Source organism: Eumetopias jubatus, unplaced genomic scaffold, assembly GCF_037043125.1.
Source record: "Eumetopias jubatus isolate StellerSeaLion01/CBP00866 unplaced genomic scaffold, mEumJub1_p1.0 scaffold_13, whole genome shotgun sequence".
NCBI classification, from domain to species: Eukaryota; Metazoa; Chordata; class Mammalia; order Carnivora; family Otariidae; genus Eumetopias; species Eumetopias jubatus.
The window spans coordinates 44,907,632-44,928,607 of record NW_028274819.1 but is presented as its reverse complement, the minus strand read 5'-3'; the positions used below and the strand labels follow the sequence as shown (position 1 = coordinate 44,928,607).

At 47.0% G+C, this 20,976-nt stretch overlaps 2 protein-coding genes across 12 annotated transcripts in view; one reads left to right on the top strand and one right to left on the bottom strand.

Annotated features, from left to right (window-relative positions):
- Positions 1-18,488, top strand: part of BMAL1 (basic helix-loop-helix ARNT like 1) — a 99,899-nt gene extending 81,411 nt beyond the window's left edge. For 5 of the 8 annotated variants that reach the window (XM_088017940.1, XM_028116760.2, XM_028116756.2 and 2 more), the window contains 9 exons: positions 748-897; positions 3,346-3,592; positions 4,682-4,788; positions 6,116-6,266; positions 7,149-7,237; positions 8,752-8,860; positions 11,461-11,554; positions 15,175-15,277; positions 16,004-18,488. In XM_088017940.1, coding sequence (XP_087874066.1) covers positions 748-897; positions 3,346-3,592; positions 4,682-4,788; positions 6,116-6,266; positions 7,149-7,237; positions 8,752-8,860; positions 11,461-11,554; positions 15,175-15,277; positions 16,004-16,164 — 1,211 coding nt within the window. In that variant the 3' untranslated portion in view covers positions 16,165-18,488. The remainder of the gene's footprint in view (positions 1-747; positions 898-3,345; positions 3,593-4,681; positions 4,789-6,115; positions 6,267-7,148; positions 7,238-8,751; positions 8,861-11,460; positions 11,555-15,174; positions 15,278-16,003) is intronic. The other 3 variants (XM_028116761.2, XM_028116759.2, XM_028116764.2) reach the window with 1 other exon arrangement.
- The window catches only part of BTBD10 (BTB domain containing 10), a 76,965-nt gene continuing 73,409 nt past the window's right edge, over positions 17,421-20,976 (bottom strand). For all 4 annotated transcript variants that reach the window (XM_028116766.1, XM_088017941.1, XM_028116765.1 and 1 more), the window contains one exon: positions 17,421-18,542. In XM_028116766.1, coding sequence (XP_027972567.1) covers positions 18,232-18,542 — 311 coding nt within the window. In that variant the 3' untranslated portion in view covers positions 17,421-18,231. The remainder of the gene's footprint in view (positions 18,543-20,976) is intronic.

Sequence of the window (20,976 nt, the reverse complement as noted above, 5' to 3'; positions counted from 1 at the left end):
TCTGGCCCTGGCAGTTTTTGGCAGTGACATGAGAAGAAGAAGGTGATGTTTGGTTCTTGCCTTTAAGGCTCTCACCATATAGTCAGGGAGACCAGGAGACAGCACCCTGCGTACTAGGTACTGCCCTAGAAATCGCACCAGGCATCGAGAACAGACGACTCATTCTCGTGTGGGTGCGAGGACAGGCATCCCCGAGTAGGTGACAGCTGAGGTGCGTCTGAAAGGGTGATTACTGTGTGCCAGGCCATGAAGAGATGAACAGAGCAGGGAAAACGATTTCCGGATGGACACACAGGTGTAGCACCCGCTCTGTGGCTGGAGCAAACCGAGCAGGGGCAGGGACGGCGGGCCCGGGCGCATCCCGATCCCGGGGGTGGCTGTGGGAGGTAGGCCGGAGGGGGGACACCGAGCAGGAGCCCCGGGCAGCGGCCCCTCCTCTGATGGTCGCCCCCATGGTGGGCGTGTGTCATCCCTGGACACGGTCTGTAGACCAGTAGCCAGCGTTCATAGCAGGATTACGGTCCTGCTCCTCCTACCAGTAGCTGCATTCTCCGTGATCTGGAAACCTTTCCAGACGGACAGCCCACTTCCCCACGTTGCATCTTTTATGGCCTACACTGAGGAGGAATGGTGTGGTCATTATAGAACAGTGAGGCAGGAAAGAAGAGGCTTTCTTCAAGGTCACACTCCCCCTCCTGACAGACAGTACTACTCTCAGTTTATCACATTTTGTGTATTGATTTGCAGCTGGACTTCCAGTTAAAACAGATATAACCCCTGGGCCATCTCGATTATGTTCTGGAGCACGACGTTCTTTCTTCTGTAGGATGAAGTGTAACAGGCCTTCAGTAAAGGTGGAAGACAAGGATTTCCCCTCTACCTGCTCAAAGAAAAAAGGTAACCACTTCACTTCTTTAAAATCTTAATACAGTGAGGCAGGGGGGCTCCTGGATGGCTCAGTCTGTGAAGCGTCCGACTCTCGGTTTCAGCTCAGGTCATGAGCTTTCGGTCGTGGGATCGAGCCCCACGTCGGGCTCTGGCGCTCAGAATGGAGTCAGCTTCAGATTCTCTCTCCCTGTCCCTCCTGTGCGTGCGCTCTTTCTCGCTCGCTCTCTCTCTCACAAATAAAATCTTTAAAAAAACAAATAATAAAATCCTAATACAGGGGAGGCTGGCTTTGTGCACTGGGGGGCTCAGCAGGGCATGGGGTCGGTGGTCCCTTGCAGACCCCAGGACTGCAGCCAGTACCATTCTCCCCCTACAGGGTAGGGCCTTTGGGGAGCAGGAGAGATTGGGAAGCCCTGGTGGTTGTCACTCTGACAGCGATTCGTGGGAAAGCTTCCTCCGTGTAAATCCGGTCTGTTTTAAAGTGGTTGAGAAGGACTGCCCTCAGCCCAGTGCCAGCCACTCCGAGCATCCCGCCCATCCACTGAAATGACTCTTGCTCAGTTCACCCAGGACTGTCACGTTGCTAGACACAACGGACACCTCATTTTTCTTCCATCTTAAAGTATTTTTTCCCCCAGGACTCCACGAAACCTCACTCTTCTCGTCTCTCCCAGCCTCTGCCACAGTAGGGCCCTCTCCCGACTTCCTTTTGCTGGCTCCTCATCTGTCCTGAGCCACCTTTCTATCCACACTTGACCCTTAGGTGATGTCATCTGCTCCCGTAGCTTGCCGTTTCCCGTATATGCCAGTAACGCCCAAGTTTATATTTCTGGCCCAGACTTCTCCTTTGAGCTCCGGATCCGTAAACCCACTTCTTCTTACATCTGCCTGCTCCGCTATCCTCAGGGGCACCTCAAACATGATCTGTGTAAGAGTGACCACCCGAGCTCCTCCGCGCCACCCAGTTGCACATACTGGAAGCTGGGGAGGCACCCTCAGCCCGATTCACTCTGTCTCCCACTCCGGTGACGAAGACTGTGTGTATCCACCTCCTTGTTTACCGTATCACTCGGACCCCGGCCCCCCTGTGCGCTCACCGCGGCTCCTCACACTTGCCATCTCCCCACACGACAGCCAGAATGATCTTTTTGAAGCACAGCTTTCTGTCGGCTCCCTGTTTAAAACCCTGCAGCGTTCCCCGCTGCTCTTGGAGAGAAGCGGAGAGTCCATGATCGTGCACCCTCCGCCCCCCGCCACTCCGTGTGCTCAGCTGTGCTGACTTCCTGTCCATGCCTCGCCCCCCTTTCTGCCCCAGGTCTCCGTCCGTCCATGCTGGCCCCGCCCCCCCCGCCCCCCCAGCTCCCTTCAGCCAGCTGGTCCTTTAGAGCTGGGCGTCCGGGGCTGCCGCTCACCCCCTCAGGTTACTTGTTTGACGTCTGTCTCCGCACAGGGGCTAGAAACTCCATGCTGGCGCATCTGATGGGTTTCCCAGTTTCCCAATAACTAGCACAGACCCGCCGCTTCATAAACACTCTGTAAGGATGTGTTTATTGTTGAAATCCACAGGTGGTTCCACACTGAATGTGTCCCCAAGTGAAATCCTCCCTCTTCTCTACAGCATACTCTCTGTTCTCTCTTCCCTGAGTCCGGGAGCAACAAGCATGCAATCCAAAAAAGTTGGGGTCCCCTTCATTTTCTTTCGCACCAAGTGTCTTGATACCCATACCAAATCTCAAGAGTTCCCAGAAGCTTGTCCCACGTGCCTCCCCGCTGCCTCGCCCTCTGCAGTACCAGAGCACAGCCCTCCTCATCTGTTGCCGTCCCCGCTCAGGCTTGTCTTCCTCCTGCTCCTTACCCATCCAGTTTCCCTAGCGCTCTGCTCCTGGAGTGTCCAAAGCACCATTTGCTTTCGCTGTTTCCCCACTTATGTGCCTTTGGAAGCTCCCCATTCCCTGTCTGAGAAACACACGTTTGTTAGCAAATATTCTAAGACCCCAGTCATCTGTGCCCCCTTGCCTTTCCAGCTCTGTGTCCAGCCCCGCCCAGGCGCCCCCTTTCCACTTCAACCACGCTGAGCCCTCCGTTGTTTCTCGTACTGGATGCGCCTCCGCGCTTTGTACCTTCTCGACCTTCGCCCATTCTAGTCCCTTAGCCAGTGCTCATCCTTTTTGATCCACCTCCTGCCTGGTTTTCCTGGGCAGCCCTCCTCTCCCCAGGTAGACTGAGCTACTCCTTCCTTGGTATACGTGACGCTCTTGGCATGACCAGTCCAGCCCTGCACGGATGACACTGGATGATAGCGGCCCACTGCCGTGCCTTCCTCTCTCTCTCTCGAGTCCCCCATCCGGAGAGCAAAGCTTCTTTATCGTTTGACTCCCTTCCCGCATCCCAGCCCGCCCCAGGCTGGCGAGCCTGCTTGCCCCCAGCCTGACACTGACCGCGGACTTTGCTTTCTAGCAGATCGAAAGAGCTTCTGCACCATCCACAGCACAGGGTACCTGAAGAGCTGGCCGCCCACAAAGATGGGGCTGGACGAGGACAGCGAACCGGACAACGAGGGCTGTAACCTCAGCTGTCTCGTCGCCATCGGACGCCTGCATTCGCACGTGGTTCCACAGCCGGTGAATGGGGAAATCAGGGTGAAGTCTATGGAGTATGTGTCTCGGCACGCGATAGACGGGAAGTTTGTTTTTGTAGACCAGAGGTGAGAGTCTGCGTGCTACCCGTGAACACTGACCATATAAGATTTTCACCTCTGAGTAAAGCAGAGCAGGCTGGGCCATCAGGGTAAAGAGAGAAGGAAGCAATGGGGATCTCTGCTAAAAAATGAGACCCTTCGGAATATCATCGTATATACAGAGATTTTGTCTTTAACACTCTTTGGCACGTAGAGACAGCTAAGTAGGTGACATTGTGGTTCGATGTCCGTGGCCAGGAGAGAAATGGTAGGCATAGGATGCTGCTGTCTGAATGTGTGTAGAACGTTCAGAAACATGGCTGTGATTGAAATTCTGGAACGTAGGACTTGGAAAAGATGACCTAGTCCTGAGCTGTCCGATGCAATGGTCTTTGGCTATGGTAATCTCATCCGGCTATTCAAGTCTTGGTTAAAACTAAGCTAGAAGTTCCTCCGGCTCACTAGCCATATTGCGGGTACTCTTTAGCTATGTGAGGCTAATGGCACAGATCGAGAACATCGCCATTGCAGAAAGCTCCGTTGGCAACACTGATCTAGTCTAGTCCCATTTTTCTGGGTGAGGACCTGGGGCCCCAACTGAAGACCGGCCGCCTCCCATTCACAGCAGAGTGGTAGTAGACCTGAGCTGAGGACCCTGATGTGCCCAGTTTGCTGTCTGTGGCCTCCTGGAGAATACTCACAGGCTGATAAGTTTTCTGGCTATTAGAAATAGTTGCTACATGCAGGAAAAGGGCGCCGCCACTTTTCAAGGCCCTTATGGCCCCCGCCACTGGAGCTTCTGATGTTTGGCCATTTGATTAAAAAAAAAAAAAAAAAGTAATGGAGAAGCTTTGCCCTGAGGTTTGGGTTTCTATCACATTTTTATCTGACTACTATAGTTACCATTTTTAAGTCTCCTTTCTTGGGATAACGACTCCTTTGAGAGCCTTCTTTTCTTTCTCTTCCCTCTGTTTTTAGAGTGTTGGTAAAGTTCAGTTGCACGAAAAAAATACATCCACCCAGCTTGGACCTTGTTCTGATCAGCACATTGGGGTTCATCCACTGCAGAGATGCTGTTAATTGTCTGAATAACTTTCTTTTTTTAAAAAATTCTAGGGCAACAGCTATTTTGGCATATTTACCACAAGAACTTCTAGGCACATCATGTTATGAATATTTTCACCAAGATGACATAGGACATCTCGCAGAATGTCATAGGCAAGGTAAGCTGGGCGGGTACAAAAGGTCTTCACTTTAAGGTGTCCCCCTGCTTTGAAACTAGTCCACATAAAGGTTCCAGAGAAATCTGCCCCCAGTGATGTGGGAGTCAGCCAGGCCAGGAGTCTTCAGGCCAAAACATGTCTGAGAAGAGGCTGATGTTCCCGGGCCCCGTTTATCCCCTCACAGTGAACCCACCTCAGACTGTCTAGCAGTTTCTTGTACATAGGACAGCACGGTTTCTGGAAAGCATCTCTTGTTCTTGTTACACGGACCCTGTAAAGATTTGGTGTGGCTCAAACAGATCTGATTCTCTTTTCCATAAAATCCTGCCGTGCTTCCTGTATTTCCCTCTTGACTTACGGCGCGGGCACGTAACCAGCCTCCCGAGAGAGGAGCCAGTACTGAGCCCTTCCCTCGTTCATTCACCCAGACGTGCGTTTCCAAAGAGGCCCCTTCTTGCACCTCTGCTACCGTACCCCTAGTTCAGGCCCTTGTGCCCAGCCGGTAATTGTGAGAGACTCCTAGCAGGCCCCCTTCTGCCCCACCTTCCACCTTCCATGTTCCATAGTTGTCCTGTTTACACCCCAATGGATTAAGCTTGATAATGTGCCATCCTTCCTTAAACCTCCTGCCTTAAAACCTTTGACCAGCATTCAAGACCTTCCACCTCCTGACCCGGACCCCCCTCCCCAGCTTCACCTCCCCACCCCCCCACCCCCCACTTGCAGAGGCATCGGGGACATCTCCTCACTTCCTGCCCCCACCAGGGCATGCCACGCGCCAGGCACTGCTGGGTCCTTCCCTCCCTCCTGTCCACACACCTGTACTCCTCCCTCGAGGCTCTGATCTCTTCCTCTGCATGGCTGCCTCTCACGTTCCTCTCCTGAGGGCAGGGGCCGCGTGCTGTCTCCCCTCTCTCTCCAGTGCCCGGCCCGTGAAAGGTGCCGGTTACATGTTTGTGACATGGAAGAATGAAGTTTGACTAGGTGGGTGACCCTCCCTGGATTCAGAAGTCCTAAAAATGCTGTTCCGCCATCAGGCTTTGGGATGGGGAAAGGACGCGGGCCCCCGGGACGTTTGTTGCTCCCTTGAAAGCTCGTCCCAGTCTGATGTCGATAGCCTTCGTTTCATACACTGAACAACAGCAAGCGACTCCCACATGAACCGAAAGGCTCCGAACGAAGCCCTCGGAAACAACCCATTCTCCGAGGGCCCGCGCCCCCGTCTGATGACACAGTGATGGCTCTGGAACCTTGGCACATTTAGGATTTGGCTGGTTTTGTATGTTGGCCTGCGGGAACCATATTCATGGCTTCTTTGCATTTTCAGTTTTACAGACGAGAGAAAAGATTACGACTAACTGCTATAAGTTTAAAATCAAAGATGGTTCTTTCATCACGCTGCGGAGTCGATGGTTCAGTTTCATGAACCCTTGGACCAAGGAAGTCGAATACATTGTCTCAACCAACACTGTTGTTTTGTAAGTGTTTTCCCCGTATCAGAAGCTCCCTTGCTTCAGAGATCTAGATGCCTGGGGCTGTCTCCCTGGGAAAGCGGGCGCGGGCGGCAGCGAGTATCCCAGCCTTCACCACTAGCTTGCTGATACCCTCTGAAGCCTCAGGGTTGGCAGAAGCCCACAGGGTTGTTAACAAAGAACACGCTTCCACACGGAGACCGCGCAGGCCCCTGGCTTGTGGAGTTGCTCCCAGAGACAGCAGCGTTTCCTGCCCAGTACAGCAGTTACCGTTTGAATCCCGGCAGCCCGGCACCCTGGGTGCCCCTGGTGCTGCCGTGGACGGAAGGGTTGACGGTTGGTGAGAGGCTCGCCCAGGTGCCCGTTCAGACCAGCCCGGGCTGCAGATGGCCGGGTGTCTGTGCCCGCCAGGCAGGCGGCCCCAGTGCTGGTGGCCAGAAGCCTGCCTCAGGCTCGGCCCCCTGCTAGGCGAGAAGGGAAGGACCTGCTCCTTGGCCAGAACTGCTCCGCACATCTCCTTCCCCGTGGTGTCCAGACCCAGCCCCCGTGGCTGGAGCCGAGTTGGGGGGGGCAGGGCGTGGTGCCCCTGCAGACTGGTGGGGGAGGAGGCCTTGTAGCGAGGGCCGCGCGCGGCTGCGGTCCCCTTCTCTGCCGGACCGTGTGTCCCATACGGACCAGGAAGGCCCAGGCAGGCAGTGCGGCCCAAGGCCGGGATGCTGCCCGTCCCGTCCTGAAACAGCGAGGAGCCCTGCTGAGCCACTCAGACAGACACTTCCTTTTCTGGCCTGTCCAGGTCCAGAGTGGACACCGGACACCTTGGCCAAGGTGAAAGGTGCACGGTTCTGAGCAGGCCTGACTCATGTTTCCTTATTGCTGGGATGTTCACAGAGCCAACGTCCTGGAAGGCGGGGACCCAGCCTTCCCGCAGCTCACAGCGTCCCCCCACAGCATGGACAGCATGCTGCCCTCTGGAGAAGGTAACTATGGGCTGCAGGGGCATCGGGGCTTGCCCGTGAGAAGCCGCTTGTGGCCAGCATACCCTGTCCCCAAGTAGCTGGTGTCCCCAGCCCCCATGTAAGAAAGGAGGCCCCAGGGGATGAGCACTAAGGACATTGTCCTCTCATATTCTCTGCTGAGCCTGGAATACGGGAAGCTCAATTTTTGCTTTTCCTGAGGCTGCCTGGACCCTGGAAACCCTTGAAACAGCAAACTCCCTGCTCCTCTTGGGCCTTCCTCCATGTTGCCCGGTGACTGGGACATGGTGCCTTTTGGTGACTGTCGCTGGCTCCAGTGGTGGGCGGAGGGTGTCTGTCAGCACTGGGCTATGTGCCATACGGAGCGGGGCTCCCTCCCGGCCCCAGCCCCTGCTCTGCACTTGACTCATCCTTCCACGGGACCACCTCTGCTTGCATGGCTTCCCTCAGTCCCGTCTCCGCCAGGGACTCCTACATCCGGTCTCTGTCTCCAGAGCTCTAGGTCTGTCTCTCCAGCCACCTCCTGGACAGAGCCACCTGGAGTCTCAAAAGCACCTGAAATTCAGCCTCTCCAAACCCAGTCTCTGCGCTCCTCTGGTTGCTTAAGCCAGAAACCTTGACTCCTCCTTCTCACCCGTTCTCTCTGAACACGAAATCCTGTCCCTTCTACCTGTTAGACTTCTCCGTTTCCCTCCCATCTGTCGCCTGGATCACTGCAGAGAGTTCTCTAACCCTAGCCTCCCTCCCCCACCCAGCCCCCTTTCTCCACTGTCATTCGTTCTCCGTGCAGTGGACTTTGCAGTAACCCAGTCTAAGTGCCTTTTCTGTGGGAAGTGCTTTGGCACCCCTTATCCTCGGGATCCTGCCCAAATCCGTTAGTACAGTATCCAGGGCCTTTCATGATCAGATGGGTAGCTCCTGCGGTGTCATCTGTCACTCCTTCATCATTCACGAGGAATCTCTTGGGAGTAGTCTCCCAAGTTTCGTCCCCCCTCAGTGCTCTTGCGTATATTGGCGGCTGTGGGTGGAATGCCTTCCCCTCCTCGCCTCTCTGCCAAGCTAATTTCTCATCCTCTCTCAAGACTCAGCTCAGAGTTAAACTTTCCCAGGAAGCTGCACCTGGCCCTGGAGGAGTTGGGTGCCTTGGGCTTACCGGTAAAGCTTACTGCACTTGGCTCCAGCCATTGTTCATCTTGTCTGTCTCCCTGTTAGACTGTGAGCTCCTTGAGGGCAGAGCTTGCTGACTTACCTCCGTGACCCTGGCTTGCATACGGTGGTGGTCAGGAAACAGATGTTGAGTGCAGGAGGGGAATTAGATGCTTTGCTTTGGTCTCTGATCCTGGACGCAGACTTGAGCCTTCTGCTGGAATGCCTTTTCCTGACGAGCTGCGCTGTTGCCCCTAAGGGCGTAACCCGAAGGTTGAACTTCAAGTGGATCACAAGATGAACTGGTTTTAACTCATAATAGCATTTCTTCCTCGGTTGCCCTTTCCCACTCTCAGATTCCTTTGTTGTAGGTGGCCCAAAGAGGACCCACCCCACTGTTCCAGGGATTCCAGGGGGAACCAGGGCTGGGGCAGGCAAAATAGGTCGAATGATTGCTGAAGAAATCATGGAGATCCACAGGCAAGTAACACCTTCTAGTTGCACCCTTAAACCAGTGGTTCTCTACCCAGGGCATTTTACCCCTCAAGGGATGTTTTGTAGTATCTGGAGACATTTGTGGTTGTCATACCGGGTAGGATGTTGCTGTTAAACATTCCAGTGGATAGAGACCAGGGATGCTGCTTGTTACACATCGTGTAGTACACAGGGCAGCCTCCCTCCCATTTCCCCCACCCCCAACAAAGAACTTTCCAGTCCAAAATGCCAGTAGTGCCGAGATTGAGAAATCTTGCTTTAAAGAGTGAAACCCAAACAGGCCAGAGTTAAAGGGAATGCTTTGGGAGACTCACTTTTCTTATTACTTTGTTTTGTGACTCAAGGAGCTAATGAGGATGGATGAACACTAACAATGCAGGACTGCAGGAGCGGTGACAGTGATCTGGGCCTTAACAAAGCATTAGCTGCTTCTAGTCAAAAAGCTGCCTGGCTTTAGTAATAGAGACCAAGCAGAAGCTCTCTTGAGAGGGCTTCTTTTCCATACGTAAGAGAGGGGAAGTAGTTTACTTGGGTTTGAGTTCTGGGCCTCTACTTGGCTGTGCTTAAGAGATTCACTTAACTTCTGGTCTCTGTTGAGTTAAGCCATAAAAGGCGGGTAATAACTATCTCTCAAGGATTGCTTTAGGAGTGTGAGAGGTCTCAGGAACATTTCTAGAACAGAAACTGACATATGGTGAGTGCTCAAAACTTGTTGTTTAAATCTGAGTCTTTAAGAGTAGTGATTAAGAGGGAAGCAGTTACATGTTCATCTGAATTTGGGGGATGGAGAGGGTAGTAACCAGGCCCTTAGGAATGCACACTTAACGGAACATAATAAGAAAAGGGAAAAATTATTCCCTGCCGCCACTGGATTGATTCTCTCAGAATTGAAAGCTGCTCTTGTGTTCTACTTGGGCCATAGAGGGGCTCTTATCCCAGTAGGCAGGACAGTTCTGTTCCAACCCTGTGGGAATGGTGGCTAGGACCCCTTGGGTCTACTTCAGGAACATGTCAGGGCAGTGTGTAGTGATAATCAGATTCTTACTGGCCACCACAGACATACTCTGTGCCTTGCTTGAAACCATCCAAGAACGGTGTAAAACCATCCTTGACCTCAAGGATCTTACGATGGTTGAGAAGTCTGTTTTCTTTATGATAATAGAAAAAAGGGAGAGTGTGTGAGCTGAAGCAAGGAAGGGAGATTGCCAAGAATCCTAATAAAAAATGCTGAGAAGTTTAGACAGGAAAAAAATTGTAAGAGCCCATTCATTGTAGGATGCTGAACAGCTGTCCAAAATGTTGTTAATAACATTATTATGTTAATGCTAATAAACATATGGAAGTTGGATTGGAATAGGAAGAGATGAAGGTGAACATGCTTCATAACCCAGGAATGAGGCCCATCCCTCAGTGATGATACTGTCGCAAAGAAAAATCAGTAATTGAAGGACTAGAAGATGAAGTAACAATGAAAAGGCAATGCCAAGATGGGAAACCCAGGAAAATAGTGGTTTCCTAGACATAAGTAAAGGAAGATGGGAGACAGCAATTTAGTAAGTGATTAGTACCCATCTGTGTGCGCTGAGAGTGCATGGCATATAGTTGTATCCTGCCTTTGAGGAGCTTATGATCCTGGAGAGAGAAAGCTTATTCACTCCCAAGTCTACAGAACCAGGCAGCAGAGGCCAATGGCCAGAGGACTGCTGAGCACTTGGGAGCGGGCCGCCTGGGGAACCCGGAAGCTGCATTCGTCCCTGTAGAAGCTAAGGGCCTGGTGGTCACACAGCTGCCACCGTACGCGGGCTTCCCCGCCAGGCCATTCCTTCCTTTCCTGAGCTCCCTCAGCCTGACGAGCGTGTGTGCAGGTTTACAGTTCTAAGGCTTTCTCTGTTAATGTCCTATGCGGAGAAACCTACTAGCTGAGAGGGCCTGGACCCGCTGTTCATCGCCCGTTGCTTTCAAAGGCGGTGGAACAGTTGCCCTCCTCCTCCTCCTGCGAGGCTACTTTCCAGGTGTAGCTGAGCCACCCCAGCACCTTCCATTTCCTAAGAGTATTCACTAGTGGAAAAGTGTCTGTAGGGGATAGGGTAAATCACTTGCTGTGGTTTCTAGTTTATGGTCTCAAAGACAGAGGTTGAAGTTCTCAAGTCCCCTCCAACCCTGAGATCTGGATTCTGTAAGAAATGAAACTGGCCACTTACTTGAAACTCAATGACCTGAAATCCAAACCCGAAACCAAGGCTTTGCCAGTGAGATGCTGGACTCCAGGGACGGCAGTCTAGACCAGGTGCCTGTGGGATAAGTAACAGCTCCTCGCCTGTTTTTGTAAACATAACTTTATTGGAACACAGCTACACCCATTCATCTCCACATTGTCTGTGGCTGCTTTCAAGCTACAGTGGCAGAGCTGAGCAGTTGGGATCAAGACCTTCTGGCCTACAGAGCCTAGGCAGTTACTGCGTGGCCCTTTCCAGAAGGTTTGCCAGTCCCTATTCGAGTTCTTCATCCTTCTTTCCCACCCCCACCCCTGACACCCCACTGAAGAAAAGGAAAGCAATACAACTAACTCCTCTTTTCTCTGACAGAATAAGAGGGTCCTCACCTTCCAGTTGTGGCTCCAGCCCATTAAACATCACAAGTACACCTCCCCCTGATGCCTCTTCTCCAGGAGGCAAGAAGGTAAGGCTGATGACTCTTAGACTAAGGTCCTTCTTAATCCAGAGAGCCTCTTGCCCAAGTTCTGAAATGTTGGGGGTGGGAGTATGTGATTACCGTTGTGGTTGCTGAAACAAGTTGGACTCTTTTAAGTAAAGGCATCTGGGTGAGTTTAGGTATAAAGCATTTGGGTGGAGCTAGAGAGGCTTGCTGATATCCTTAGTGGATTTATTCCATGTGAATAGGGAAAGGCAGAAAGAATGTTCTAAGGAATGGGGAGGCCATTGCATTGAGGGAGCAATTCAAGAGCTCCCATGAAGGAAGGATTAGTGAGTACCTCACAGAAAAAAACTATCTAGTTCGCTGCCAAGAATTTTCAAGGGAGAAAATATCACTAGTCTCTGGTGCAGGCACGGGAAATGGTAATACTAAGCAGGAGCGCTTTGGTGCTTTGGAGGGCAAGCCATGCCTTCACAGCTGCGGAATACGTGGGGGGTCTGCTGCCTGGGTTTCCTGTGATAGGACGGCACTGGGTACAAGGACTGTATCAGTCGCCAGCCCTCATGAAGAGTTGGCTAGAAGATTACACCATCAATAAGCTTAGAAACCACTCATCTGTTTTCATCTTTGCCAGAGAATATGCAAGTGTAGAGCCATGTTAATTGTAAATCATAAATCTGTAGTGCCTGATGGTAATACAGGTTAGAATGATCCAGAAATCTTTGGACATAGTCTTCCTTCCCCTACCTCCCAAAACATACAGAGAGAAAGAATATTGTAATTTACATAAGACAGGACTCCTAGAACACAAATTGTATCAAAAGCAGGAAACTGCATTCCTCTGAGGCTCAGGTTACCAGGAGCTATGGTGCTACCAGGTAGGATGGGGCAAGGGTGGTCGGTGAGTAGAGAGGGCAAGGACTCCTGCTTCTCCCAGGGTGGCTCTATTTTATACAGCAATCTGCTGTAAAAATTTCTATTTGAAAATAAGTTTTGATTCAACCCCCACCAAAGATTTCAAAGTCAATAAATTAATGGGTAAGAGTGATCAGTGAAAGATAGACCTAGGCTTGAAGCCTGGCCTTGCCATGACCCTGTATAATTATTTAGCCCTAGTTTTGTTTTATAACAGGGCTCCTATAGGTTAGGACACTCAGCATCTTTGCATATGAAGTCCTGTTATGAGGTAATACATGTGAAAGTGCCTGGCTTTTGGTAATGACTCAGAAGATAGCGCCAACAGATAAAGCCTAGGCTTGGTACATCCCCAATCCCTGTTTACAGGTTTTTCTCTTAGGCCTGTTCTCCTGTTACATCCCTAGGTCCTTCCTCCATATTGGATCCACCATCTCCTTGGGGTGGTATCCCTTTCTCTGCTTCTCAGTTCAACTTTTAGGCACTTGACTTCCTGGTATTACCAAGAATCCCATTACTCTGTTTTGAAAGGTTATCACGCCAGTATAGTGCTTAAATATTACTCAGGGAACTTCTATGTACATTTTCTCATCTTAGCCTCACAAGTTTATAGGTGGCAAAATCTAAGCTCCCAAATAGTAAATGCTGGGCTAATCATTTAACAAGTATAGCCCCAAACTTAAAGTCAGGTCTCTTTGACTTTTGATTCTTTCCACACCAACAACTTCAGAGATCTAATACTGTACTCTACGTCACAAAGCCCCAAGTATTTTTTAGGCATTAATGGAAAAATTTTTTTCTTGGGGCTTATAAAAATGGATCTGAGAGAAAAAAACTCTGAATACATTCTGACCCTCAGCAACAGGACTCGTAAGAGCAGCTTAAATGAGACAGGAGTTAGAAAGGACAGCAGCACATTGTACCAAAGCCAGGCGAGTAAAGGTGGCCCCATGCTTCCAGCCCTTCCAGTCACTTTTAAATTGAGCAGGTCCAAAAATGAGCCATGTAGCTTGACCGTTATTTCATTCAGGGTCAAGCTAAAAAAGTGAGGCTCTAAGTGCACCTCCTAGGTTCCAGGAGTCTGGACATTCAGAGGCACTAAGGCAGGTTCAGTTAAAGCAACAGTTCCCTGGTGTTGAGGGGGGCAAGATCCTTTCAGGGATCTGCAAGGTCAAAATTATTTTCATAATCTAAAAATTTTTTTTCTCTGTGTTGATACATGAACTAATAGTGCAAAAAGCAGCATTGGGTAAAACTGCTGGTGCTTTGGGAAAAATCATGGCAGTGGCACCAACCAGGACTAGTAGTCCGTGTAGTCTTCCTCACCATATGCTAACAATAAAAAAAAAAATTTCAAGCCAGTTTCATTTAAGGATATCCTTAATAAGCAGTAAAAGTAGTTTATAAAATCCTTGAGTAAATCTTTCTAACAAGGTTACAAAATGGGAAGTATGCGTAAAGCACTTGTGCTGCACACTGAAGTACAATGGTCGTCTCAAGGAAAAGTACCCGCGTGGCTAAGTTATGAGCTAAATGAACTGCTTCTGTCAAAGGACACCATTTTTACTATTGCAAACTATGGTTGTTCAGACTTGGGTATTTAGCATACTTTTTTTTTTTTTTCTTGAAAATGAATGAACTGGTGAGTTTAAGGAAGACAGCTGACAGAATTTGTTGCCCATGATAAAACTTAGCTTTTAAGCAAAAATTAGAATTTTTGGAAAACTTGTATCTGCTACTTTGAACTCAACAGCTTCCCAAAACTTACTATTACCTCACCATCAGAAATAACTTTTAGCAATGGGGATGTTTTGAGTTATAATGAAATGTGTCAACATCAGCAAGTGTTTTCCAAATGACCACTGCAGCAAGATACTTCAAAATCATGCAAATGTATACCAATGGATTTTTATATAATAGAGTACAAGAATTTCATTGATAAGGTTTCCGATTCCACACTGCACCTTATCTTTAAGAAACTTCCATTTGTTGGGTTTTGATGTAATATCAAAGACTACCAAAGTTATTTGAAAAAGCTATTAAAAAGGACCTCCCTTTCCCAACTACATACCTGATTTCCTTCATATACTCCAATCAGACATCTAAATGGACCGAAGAAAATGAGAATCCTGTTAAATCCTATTAAGGCAGACATTTAATTTGCAAAAAAATTTTTTTTAAATGACATTTCTTTTTGCTATTTTAGAAAAGCTATTTTTCATTAAAATGCTATTCATGTTAACATGTTTTAGATTTTAAAAATTATTAGTTTTAACTTCAAATATAGTAAATATTGATAAATGCATATAAACAAAAGTTCTTTGGAGTTCTCAATTCTTAAAGGTTTCCCTACCAGAAAGCTGGACTGGGAAAACAAATTTGTAATGCCACCTACTGGCTAGATCTGAAATCACTGCCTCTCCTGAAATCGGATCAGCTCACCAAGGTAATTTAGTCCTTGGCCTTAATCATGTGAATAAGGTGATCCAAGGTAGTCGAATGCTCTAGGGATTTCATTCAGCCTTTAAAGTGCCTGTGTGGGCTGAATTATAGAGAATACTTTGGGAAGAGGTTTTTCTTACTGTGACCATTCCTAACAGTTTCTGGTTTGAAATCCTCCAGTAGGAAACACTTTCCCCCTACCTTTCCAGCATGCTTCATTTTCTTGATGATCTTGAGTACAGTACTGGTTGAAACTGTTGATATGAAATCTTCACTTTTGTTTGTAGATTTTAAATGGAGGGACTCCAGACATTCCTTCCAGTGGCCTACTGCCCGGGCAGGCTCAGGAAAACCCGGGTTACCCATATTCTGATAGCTCCTCTATTCTTGGTGAGTAGCAGTACCCCTCCTTCCCACTACAATGAGCTTGCACAACGTCTGGCATAAAGTTAGTTTTAAGAACTGAATGAATAAAAACTAAGTTTAAAGGTTTAAAATCGGTTTAAATCTTCAGAGTTTAATGGTTGAGTTCGGGGGGAGGAGGGAGCCTCCAGGTTTGTCCCTGGAACTCAAAAGGAGACTCCAGCAGCCTAGATACGTACAGGCTCTTCCCCCCACCGGGGCCGTCAGCTCTTCACTGGGAGAGCTGCTGAAGGTTCAGAGAGAAAGCCTGGAAGGATGATCAGTAAGTATTTCAGCGGGTATTAAAAGTGGTAGAGTCGGCTTCTCCCATCTCACCCATCTTTTTTGCTATTTGTCTTTCTGGACTTTTTTTATCCCCCCCTAATCCTTGCTATTTGTCTTTCTGGACTTTTTTTATCCCCCCCTAATCCCTACCTTCCTGTTTCTTTCCTTTCGAATCTCCCTCCTTGTAACTGGTTTTGTCAGAATATCAAAATGAGGTCAACTCCAATGCTTTTAATATTTATTGCATTTTAAGCGCTTTGTTTCTAAAGAGAATATATTCTGGCAATGCAGCCCCAAAAGCATTCTCTCCCGCCATTCCCACCTTCCTGTTAAGAACATTGTACTTATTAAAAGTGTGCTTAGGAACTGCTTGCTAAAGTTAAACATGCTCTGGTATTCTGACCGACCGGTCTTCATCTCCCCCTGCAGGCGAGAATCCTCACATAGGCATAGACATGATAGAAAACGACCAAGGCTCAAGTAGCCCCAGTAATGACGAAGCAGCGATGGCTGTCATAATGAGTCTCTTGGAAGCAGATGCTGGGCTGGGTGGTCCTGTCGACTTCAGCGACTTGCCATGGCCGCTGTAAACACTACATGTTGCTTTGGCAACAGCTACAGTATCAAAGTGCATTACTGGTGGAGTTTTACAGTCTGTGAAGCTTACTGGATAAAGAGAGAACAGCTTTTATGTACTGTCTTCATAAGAGCCATCTCAGAGCCATTGATACAAGTCAATCTTACTATGTGTAACTTCAGACAAAGTGGAACTAAGCCTGCTCCAGTGTGTCTTCATCATCGATTATTGGGCTAGCTGTGGATAGCTTGCATTAATTGTATATTTTGAATTCTGTTTGTGTTGAATTTTTTAATCATCGTGCACAGAAGCATCATTGGTAGCTTTTATATGCAAATGGTCATTTCAGATGTATGGTGTTTTTACACTACAAAGAAGTCCCCCATGTGGATATTTCTTATACTAATTGTATCATAAAGCCGTTTATTCTTCCTTGTAAGAATCCTTTACTATAAATATGGGTTAAAGTATAATGTATTAGACAGTTAAATATTTTTAATAAATGTTTCCCTTGTTCTATAAATACTGTTCACATTTCAAATAGAAAAAAAAAATCCCTGTGCTGCAGGGCTGGACCAGTTTTCTACCATGGCTATTTCAGGACAATCCATGCCAGTAACATTTACAGTGCCTTTCTGGCCTTCGATAACCGTTCCAGGACTTAACATAATTTCCCTGTTAGCTTAGCTGTACTGTTAAAATAGTTATCCAAATTATTGCAATTTTATGTGAATACAGTGATGTTACTGCGTAACCACAAATTTCAAATCCTATGAAATTACAAATTCAAGATTAGTTCTAACAAATGGGCTTCTTTCCTACAACTCCTCTCTGCTCACGGTTGTGTGGCTTCACACATTAAGTGACCCTGGACCCAAAGCACCTAAGTACTTCCATCCACTTCCTTCTTGAGTTGGGCCACAGAGTATTTTTTTTTAAAAGCATTTGCACTAATAGTTTGCTTAGAAAAGCAGCACAGTATAATGGACAAAACACCGAACCAGTGTCAGAAATTGGTTCTGACACTTAAGGTTATCCTATAACCCAGTAAAGTTATTTCACCCTTCTTCTTAGGTTTGACTAGAAAATGTTCTTTTTTCAAACACTGCTGTGGATTTGCAGGGAATCTAAGTGCTTCATCACACACAAACCAAATCGGGAGTTCCATGAGCTACTCGGTGGTTTCTAGTTATACTGATACCAACAAGACAGGGAACATGCTAATTATGAGACTAAGGATCTGGTCAAGGTGTCTATAAAGCTGATCAGAAACATTAAAACAGTGGAATTTTATTTTGATGAAAAACTCGAGTTTACAATCATTTAGTAAATGAAGAGCAAACACTTCATTTTCCTATCCCATAACTCTTAAGGAAAAAAAATTAGTAAATAAATATCTGAACAGATTAAGGGTAAGGCAGACTGGATAATAAACCACCTCTGATGTTCACACTTCCTGCATGTGACTCACTCTAAAAGGGCAAAAACAGCATTGGAGAGAAATAAGATATGGGCATTAGGTCTCCTCCAGATCATTCAAATCAGCCCAATGATAAATACTCCTTTTTTTGCCCATCATGGGCAGCAAACTATACACATTTTACTGAAGGAATACTTTGATAGAAGCACTTATTTCAGTTATATTGTGCATCACAACTATAAAAATGGCTTGAACAGTTCCATTTAACCACCATTTATAAAGTGCAACTATGTAATATTCTACGTTTTATCTGGGGTGTGATGAATATCAATCTAAGCTGAAAATACCCCAGCTGCCAATTTTCACCACTTCTGAAAGTATCGAGATGTGTGAAAAAGGACTGTTCCCCCATACAAAGAACCAATTTCACAAACCTACTGGTAAACAAATACATTTATATAACTGGAACCTCAGGATGCTAGAGTTGTACTCATTTAAAAAAACCATTCAGCTACCTTTGGTCTTTAAAAAAGCCTACACTGCAATATCCTAAACATTGGCATGTGCATCTCACGATGAAGAGAGCAGCCTTGCAGTGCAGAATGTGCAGAGTGCAGCGTCACCGTGAAGAGCATGCTATGGTTTCAAGGGACATCGGCATCACAGCATCGGATTCTGTGCATCAGGATCGAGGTCATTGTTGCCAGAAGGGGGATGGATAGGGAGAATATCCAGCTCATCCACTTGTGGAGTTGGGTGCATGACTACCAACTGGTCCTGGGGAATGTCTGCGGCAGCTGCTGCAAGATTGGTGATAGATTTACTCTTTACACACTGAAAGTCTACGTGCCGACTCTTTCCTTCTTCCTTCTCCCAAGACATTCGAATAAAGGGTCTTTGGACATAGTTGTAAATCACTTCTGGGCGGCCCCCAGGCCTCTTCTTTACTTTTTCTTTGTAGGTAGGATAACCTGGAGGAGAGAAAAGTTTTAAAAACTGAGGATACACACATACATGAGCGTGCACACAGTCCTGCACACTTCTCACCCAAGTTAGCCTAAAGAGGGCTTTCCGGCTGTAGTTCCTGAACAAACAAAACAAAGAAAGGAAACCAATATTCCATCTCCTTGGTCATCAGTTCAACAGCCAGACACAGAAATCCTGCTGATGCAATTCACACAAGCTTCCACCATCCTCTCAGCCACTCAATACACCAACCACCAGAAAAATATTCTTGAGGTAAAAACATGGAGGGGATAGGTCCTAAATACAATGGTGGGTAGTCTGGTGCATCTTGGGCTCTATCTGTGTATCCTTAATATACCTGAACCCTTCCCTTCACAGGATTATCTGGCCTCGAGGCCTGCAATTTATTGCTATATTAGCCTTCTAATTTCCTTAAACCTAAATCTCATCTTTATATTGCCTTGGGTTTTTTCTTTCTTTCTTTTGTTAAAAGATAAAGAGCTATAGAGTTCTCCAGCTTCACTGGTTCTAGGTATACTTCTGCACCTAGATCAGCAAAGCCAATATTTTAAGCCCTTTATCATTTTAACACTACTCCCAACAACCAAGCAGTTCATTCAGATTGGCAATTCCAAAGCTGCTTCCCCTGATTAATTATACCTTCCTCTTCTTGGATAATTACTGAAAAGTAACAATTAGTGAAGACAATTCTAGTTTGGGAAAAGTTTCAGTCATTTACCAGTAAGGCAATTTTTCCAACGATATATACTCCTTAGAAACTATTATAAGTCCCATCCGTCCCTCCTACTAGCAAGAATTGCTAGTTTAGACCAGGGATTGGCAAACATTTTCTGTAAAGGGCCAGATAGTAAATATTTCAGGCTCATTTTCAGCTTCTCTTGTAAACTATGCCACTGTAAAGTGAAATCAGCCACAGAAATACATAAATGAATATGCCTATGTTCCAATAAAACTTTATAAAAAACAGGCAATGGTGGGGGGTGCAGGCAATGGGCTCATGGGCTACAGACTGTATTAGAATCAGAAAAAACTAGAAAGACCTGTATGTATGTGGTTCAGGTAAGGGGGCTCAGGGGCAAGCAGGGCTAAAAAGGTATTAAAGACCCTCTGTAGAATGTATTGTTTCACACTTCCAGTCAATTACCATCTGTAGGGCAGCACTAGAGACAGAAAGGTCTCCAGCTCTATTCCCTGGTCCTTGATTCCTCTTAGACTATTAGTCTTTTTTTTTTTTTTAATTTTTTTAAATTTTTTTTTGAAGATTTTATTTGACAGACACAGAGAGGGAACACAAGCAGGGGGAGTGGGAGAGGGAAAAGCAGGCTTCCTGCGGAGCAGGAGCCCGATGCAGGGCTCAATCCCAGGACGCTGGGATCATGACCTGAACTTCAGGCAGACACTCCCCGACTATTAGTCTTTAAAATTCCCACCTCATCATAGTCCAATCTGTCCTCCACACAGAATCACCACTCTGATACAAGTGTAATCAATCGTATTACTTAAAATGCTTGAAAACTACCAATGGTTTCCTCATGCTTCAAGGGAAAGTCCAAAGTCCCTCACATAATGTATAAGGCTTTTTTACAAGCTGGTTCCAACCTACTTGTCATCAAGCTTCAGCTCAAATACCTCTGCCTGAGAGAGGCCTTCCTCATCCTCCTAATCTGCAGTAGCTTCCAGGTGCCTTCTCTCTAGCTCTGACATCAAACAGCTAAATACCACTATTTACAAAATGACACAAGACAACACACACTGGTGACGCTAATGTGTCAACAATTCCACTATGTTTTTAAACCCAAAGTCTCTTCCCCTTCCTGCCAAGATCCTATTTCTGTTCATTCTTTCTCCTATGTCTCAGCAGCCCATTACTGTGATCTCCCAACAGCTCAATTGGTCATTGATTAACACCACTGTCTTCATTATCAGCATCACAAACATATGCTGATAAATCACTATGTGACAGGCCCTGTTTTAAGTGTTTTTCATGTATTAGTTCATTCTGTCATAATAACCCTAGGAAGTACTTATTAATGCTCCTATTTTAGATGAGGAAACTGAGGCACAGAGAAGTTAAGTGCCCTGGCCAAGGTCATACAATTATTCAGTCATAGGATTTGAACACAAGTTATGTGGCTCCAGAACCTTTAATCTTTACACTATGCCACGTTATGCCAAGGGAAATACTTTGTTCTTAGTAAGGACACTTTAAAATAAAAGAAGTATCTGACGCGGCATATGGAAAAATCCATTTAAATCACAAAGTAAAAGTAATCTAAAAATGTATGCATTCAAAAAGTTGAAATTAAATTTGAAATCTGTATTTAATTTGAAAATAAGTTAATTTGAAAATAAGTATCTTAAGAACCAGTAAGCTACTAACATGCTTCTACATCCATTTTCAGATACTTTTTAGTTCTG